The sequence below is a fragment of the Lygodium microphyllum genome, chromosome 3, assembly GCF_053477565.2.
Source record: "Lygodium microphyllum isolate KBCC chromosome 3, Lygodium_microphyllum_v1.1.10, whole genome shotgun sequence".
Classification (NCBI taxonomy): Eukaryota; Viridiplantae; Streptophyta; class Polypodiopsida; order Schizaeales; family Lygodiaceae; genus Lygodium; species Lygodium microphyllum.
In genome coordinates, this window is record NC_141137.1 from 72,571,570 (window position 1) to 72,577,940 (window position 6,371).

Consider the following 6,371-nt stretch of genomic DNA (forward strand, 5'->3'; position numbering starts at 1 on the left):
TGTGGTTCTTGATCTTCCAAGCAAATCCAATGTATAGGTTGACAAGCTTCTCAATCATCAAAGATTGCTTTGCAATCTTTGTCAAACTGGTGATGATTAGGCACCTTCTTCCATCACTTTTGATCAATTGTTTTTGCATCCTCCATGCAATATAGGCAAGGTAGGGTGACTGGGCCTCTCTTACAATTATATAAGCACTTTAGAGTTGTCAAGTCTGATGCAAGATGCCAAGTAACTTGAAAGTTGCCCATGTTTGGAACCAGTGGTGTCTTTTGTCTTTTCATTTGAGCATTAATAATGTCTGGTAGTGGAGTCTTCTAAAAGACCCATTCCAATGCTTCATAATTCTTTGACACAACCAAAAATGGCCCAAGCCACCATAAATTCATTTCAGACTATACACTGAAGTAATGCGGATCATCCCTTGGCATGTTTGCCATTGCCCTGTCCATTAATGTAATGGCTATTCTCTCCATCTTAACATCTTTTAGAATTTGACACTTATCCATCTTTAATGTAAAGTTCAATATGCCATTTGTCTCTACATGTGAGATGTTGTGAAACTCAACCATTCGAACCTATAGTATCTCCAAATCTATGAAGATATTGTTGTATTCATCATAGACAACCAGACCTTGTTTTGCCTGAAACTCTCCATTGATGTGATAGGGCTTTCCAACATACTCCTCATACTTTAAGCTAAGATATTTTCAAAGTCTCCAATTTGCTGCAGTTGTGGGCAGGAGCTTTGGCTTAATACCTTGTGATTTTAATGAACTTGTAACCTCTTTTTGTAAGAAACCATAACCATTGCAACTTATACCACTCTCATCCATGGTGCTATGTATACCCTCCACAGAAACCGTGTTCTGGCTCACAAATCGCTCAACAACTTGCCTCCACACTACCTTAAATTTCTTCTCCTATATGAGTTATTCTGCAATCTTTGAGCTAACAAGTGGCTTAAGTTGCTTTGCAAGGTTGACATTGGGGTTACAAGTTTCCTTGTTTGGCTGTAGCACATTCCTAAACAAGAGGGACAATATAAAGCAAGGAGACATAATAACAAAAAAGCATCGAATAGTAAGACAAGAGATTCCTAACTTGATAGCCCTTATTTGTTTCTTCATACCTCCAGAGCCCACCTTCAAATCCTCTATGTTCTTTAGTTCTCGTTTCCTTTGTCGAGGGCCAAGCAATGTTTGCTTCTGTCAGAAAATTTGTAGCTGCTTATTTAGCCTTTCTATCTCCTGTTGTTGGGCTTTGATCTTTTCTTCTTGGAGGTTACATTCTGCCTTTAAGTTATTGATGGTTCTGCTCTCGATGTGCATCATTGCACTCTCCATTACAAGTGTTGTAGAGATAGCTTTGCAATAGCCAAGAAGGCCATTCTTGCCATCTCTAACAAACCTAAGAAGGGTAGTCGAGTTTGAAAAGGGTGGCATGCTAATAGTGTGAGGATCTTTGGGATAAATAGAACCATCACACCAAAGGTTGACATGCCTTGCTCCTCCCTCATGTAGTTGTGTCTTCACTATTTCTGAGATGTAATTTCCTCCCCTCCTTTTTGGTAATGGGGCATAAACATTCTCTACATCTATGTGGAGGTGGTACTTGGCATTGGTGTTGAGAGGAGGTTGCTGCATGTTTGTGTCTGCCATTGTACCTACGTATGGTGGATTCTGTGAGTTTGTATCTGCCATTGTACCTACGTGTGGCGCATTTTGCACCATTGCTACAGAAGTGGGAAAGGCTTTAGAAGAAACTCTCACTTTTCAAAAGTTTTGAATTTTGGGCATTTAATGATGTTGCTTTCAAGAAGCCGATTTAATATCTCGACTATTTGGTACAGATGGGGACACTTTTTGGCCCAAAAATGAGAAAATGTGCTATTTTTCTAGAGAGAAAAAGTTCAAGCTTGTGTTTTCTTAGAGGGCCCGTATTTTACCACTAAAATTCTCTAATGATTTGACACTCCTGATCTGAGAAGCTCTCAAGAATTCCATGGTTCATGGCTCTGATACCATGTTAAATGAAAGAGTAGGTTTGGAATAATAGAGAGTGAGCAGTCAGCTCATCCCATTTCTTTCATCATTCCCTCAAGTAGCTAGTAGAGCAAAATAGTTACAACTAGGTCATCTAGCCAATGTACTATTTGTGGTTAAGTCAGAGACCACCGACTTATTAAATGTCCCACACTTGCTGTGTACAGCTAAACATATAGTTAGACTATCGGTCACACACATAGACAAATAGACAGAGCTTGAAGTCTTAACAAAGAATACATAGGATAATTGATAAACACACTCATGAGCATGCCTTCGATGTCTCGAATACCAAATCTCTCTCTTGTGTCTCTTGCTTTGTTGGGTCTATGTCTTTTATTTATTTACTATTACTTTATTATCTTTAGCATTTCTTTGACTAGTAGCTAAGTTGTTCAATAGCATGTTTGTCGTTCGTTGGAGTAGCCACAAGTGCACAAGTCACAGTACCAGTACACAGATGTACCCCTCACACACCATATTGCACACGGCGCTCATGCAAGAGTTACACGTCAAGCATTGCTCATTGTTGAACACATATGCTTCTCCATACACTTGTGTATGACCTTCCTCTTCCCTCATATAAGAGACAAATTTCATATCAAGAGAATGGCCCATACTACTTAACTCTCCTCCCTTTATATAGGCTTAAGACTTCCTTATGTTAAAAGCTTTCCATTAAGCTTTTTATGGCTTTTATAATTTAGAAACTTGAAAATTCTAAAGGCTTTTAAATGTTTAAGCTTTTGAGATTAATGTTAAAATTTTGGAAAAAGCAAAACTTAAAGATAATTAAAAAGTCATCATTAGCTACACATGTAACAACACTGATAATATTAATTGCTAACACTTTGCACCATTGACTTAATTGCATCGAATTGATACACATAATCGTGAACTCAATCAATCACAATCAAACTAAAAACTAATGAATCACAAACTCCAATAGAAACTCTAATCGACATACTCATTTTGAACTAAAACAATCACAAACTCCAATTAACATTATCTATTTGACGAACATGGATGATATATCGAATGGCGTATCTAATCGATGAACTTGGATGATAGATCGACATTTTGTCCAACAACCAAGTACATCCATGTTAACATTGAAACTCCAACCGATATGAGGAAAGACTTCACCCAAGTAAACTATAGACACCTTGATAAGCTCAAAACAAGCAAGGCAACAATTCATAGTCCATACGTCTCCGTCCAAAGCTCTCTTCATGCATCACTATAGAGTAGAGGCATATTCACTTCTCATCTTGGTGAATTCCGACCACTTGTAAGATTCGACATCATAGTGAAATACTGTCACCTTTGTACACGCTCTTGTCTTTCTAAGTGTGGATTGCAAATCAAAGTTGCACGATTAGGTCTAACGATCATTGGATCACCGCTTTGCTTTGTTCATCATCTTTGGCTATGCACAATCAAGATGAACTTGCTCAAGGGATGCTAAATGCTATACAAGTCTTGTTGATTTCGCCCCCCCAACAAAGAAAAAGAAAACAAAATGGCTTGACTCGATGGCACCCTTCTCTTACCTTGCTTTTCTACTTTGCTGCCTTTAGTAATAGCCTGATGCCACTTTTGCTTTCTTTGTCTGCTTTCGTGTTGGTGCTTTTTGATTGAATGTACCACAAAACAGATAAGTCGGAAATCTCCTATAAAAAATGAATTTGGATGGAAAAAAAACCACAAAAAAGATAAATCGGAAGTCTCCTATAGCTGAGCATGTAAATACTCGTCGCATTAGCCGTCCACTCGGTATTTACAACTCCGGCCGCCGCGGTCATTGACAATAAGTTCATGGGTTTAGTCTGTTAATAATTAGCATGCGTCCGGGGTGATGCTTACGGTCTGCTCATTGAGGTCGAAGTCGTACTTGAAGCCCTGCTGCATCAGGCTGCCGATGATGTTGACCTCGTCGGGGTTGTCCACGGGTGAGATGGCCAAGCAGTAGCCCGTGGGGCTGACCTGCAGGAGGAAGTTGCTGGGGCGAACCAGCGAGAGCTTCACGTTGGAGGAGAAGCCGAACAGGAGGTCGATGCTGGGCGCGGGGTCCTCGGGAGCCTCACCGAGCTCGTAGCAGGTATCAACGACCCTGGCCCAGCCAGGCGGGATGGACGTAATCCGTTTGTGCTCCGGCATGCGCTGCCGGAAGGCGTCGCGGAGGGCGACATAGGCCGGGCGGGGCAGGCGCGTGAGGAGCGTCCCGGAGTCGAGCATGACGCCGGCGCCGTTGCCGAAGAAGGGCCGGGCGCGCAGGATTTCGGGGCTGATGTGGAGGCGGGTGCCGTCGACGGCAAGGTCGCTGAGGTCGACGTAATAGGCGCCGCCGCCGGAGACAGACGGGGGAGTGAAGTACTGAAGCTTGACGGAGTCGCCGTCGCCGGACGACGACGACGACGACGGGCCGAGTGTGAGGAAGCCGACGTTGTCGGTGGTTCTCCGGTGGATGACGTTATTGTATGGGAGGCAGTACGAGAAGCGGTGGAAGGCTGCGGCCGATTGCAGGAAGGAGTAGGCCGAATTGGCTGACAGTGCCAGGATGCCAGCGTCCCGCTGGCTGTCCCGCTGGCTGTCCCGCTGGCTGTCCTCCGTCACGGTGTGGGTGCACCCTATCACCACCTCCTCCAAGCTCGCCTGCGGCGAATTCCCCTCGCCAAATCTCACCCTCTCCACCGCCAGCACCCCCGTCGCCGCCGTGCCCCCGACGTAGCTCGTCCCGTACGTGCACACATCCAGGTCCCTTTTGCACTGTCGCATGTGCGCCGGCATGCCCTGGCAGAGGCCGTGCTCGCACGGCACCTCCCTGTACGATATCGACATTTCCGGGTCGAACAGCTTTCCTGGGTCGTAGCATCCCCTGCACGGCTTGCACTGCATCCATGACAGCTCGCTTCCGGTGTCGATAAGGAAGCGGACGCTCTGGCCCGGTTCGCCCACTGTCACCGTCGTGTAGTAGCTTAGCGCCGACAGCCCTTCGCCGATCTTTCTCACGCCGTCTGTGAAGCCTTGACGAGGGTCGATCTTACGGCGCGCCAGCTTCTGACCCGTCAACGTCGACAGACTGATCCATCTCCTCTCGTTGAGATACTCCACACGGGCCGCGTCTCTCAGGTACCACCTTTCCAGCAGCTCTTGCCACGTAGAATTCGTGACACGAAGGGGCGACGAGGGCGTGTCTCTGTGGAACAGGTCCAGTCGCAGCTCACGGGAATAGTCGATATCTGGGTTGCCATCTTCTGCTGCCAGACCCGTCACCAACAGCAGCATGCAAATCATACGGAATACGCGACATGATACACTGGCGCCCATCCCGTCTTGGGTGCGTACAATACTCGTTTGTCGAGAACGACGAATCCGTGATTGCTCAGGCGTAATCCGCTGGCCTTGCTCCGGCCATCTTTGAAACCTGCGTATTATCGTTAGGTCTACCATGAGATGAATCTATTTTCATGATGCTACCAAATACATGAGATCAGGTGGTCGGTAGTTTGAAAGTTCATTTCGGCCGACCCCAAACGACTTACAGGTGCGCATGCAGTTAGTAACCTTGTAGTAGGCTTGCTTATTATAATTGTTTCGATTATCGATCTTGTTATATTATAAGCATTGCTCTTAATGCAAATGCTTAGGGGGGACTATACGCTCAGAGCCCCTCCCCACCTAGCATCGTAGCATCGGCGTGGAGAGGGTTAGGAAAAGTTCATTTGAGGGAGGAGGTCGCCATCCTTGGGGGTGAGGCTGATAATTATAATATTTACATTGAATCTGTAGAAATATTTATTTGATCAAAATTCTTTTATTGGCTTAGAGATGCCTCATCCCTTTAGAGTTTACGAAACCTTGTTGTGCCTATTTGATTTGAAAAGAGTATTTTACCTACTTTTGTGATATTTCAAAGCCTCATGACTCTTGTAGCTCCTCCCTTGGATGGAACTCTTAGAGGGGCCTTGCCTGAGAATAAAAATTGTGCCCCTACATTAAGCGTAGGCAAAATTTTACATTCATCTAAGAAAAGAAGGCAATGCAACTACAACGTATGCAATGAATATCAATTAAATCTCTGACAAGGATGCATGTGACAATATTTTAAAATATTAAGCTCAGTCTCATCGAAATGAGCATTGGTACAACTATCCAAATGAGTTCATATGCAAGAGCACAAAAAATGTGTTGAAATATATACCCATCCTCGAAATAAGCATTGGTATAACTATCAAAATGAGTTCATATGCATGAGCACCAAAAAATGCATCGAAATATATACCAGTATAAGTGCCAAAATATTAATTTGATGGTTATACTAAT

At 44.2% G+C, this 6,371-nt stretch overlaps 1 protein-coding gene across 1 annotated transcript; it reads right to left on the minus strand.

Annotated features, from left to right (window-relative positions):
- Nucleotides 1-3,884: 3,884 nt before the first annotated feature.
- On the minus strand, nucleotides 3,885-5,498 carry LOC148038498 (aspartyl protease family protein 2-like). Its single transcript, XM_087675258.1, has one exon. The coding sequence runs from the start codon at nucleotides 5,496-5,498 to the stop codon at nucleotides 3,885-3,887; it is 1,614 nt and encodes a 537-aa protein (XP_087531384.1).
- Nucleotides 5,499-6,371: the final 873 nt, after the last annotated feature.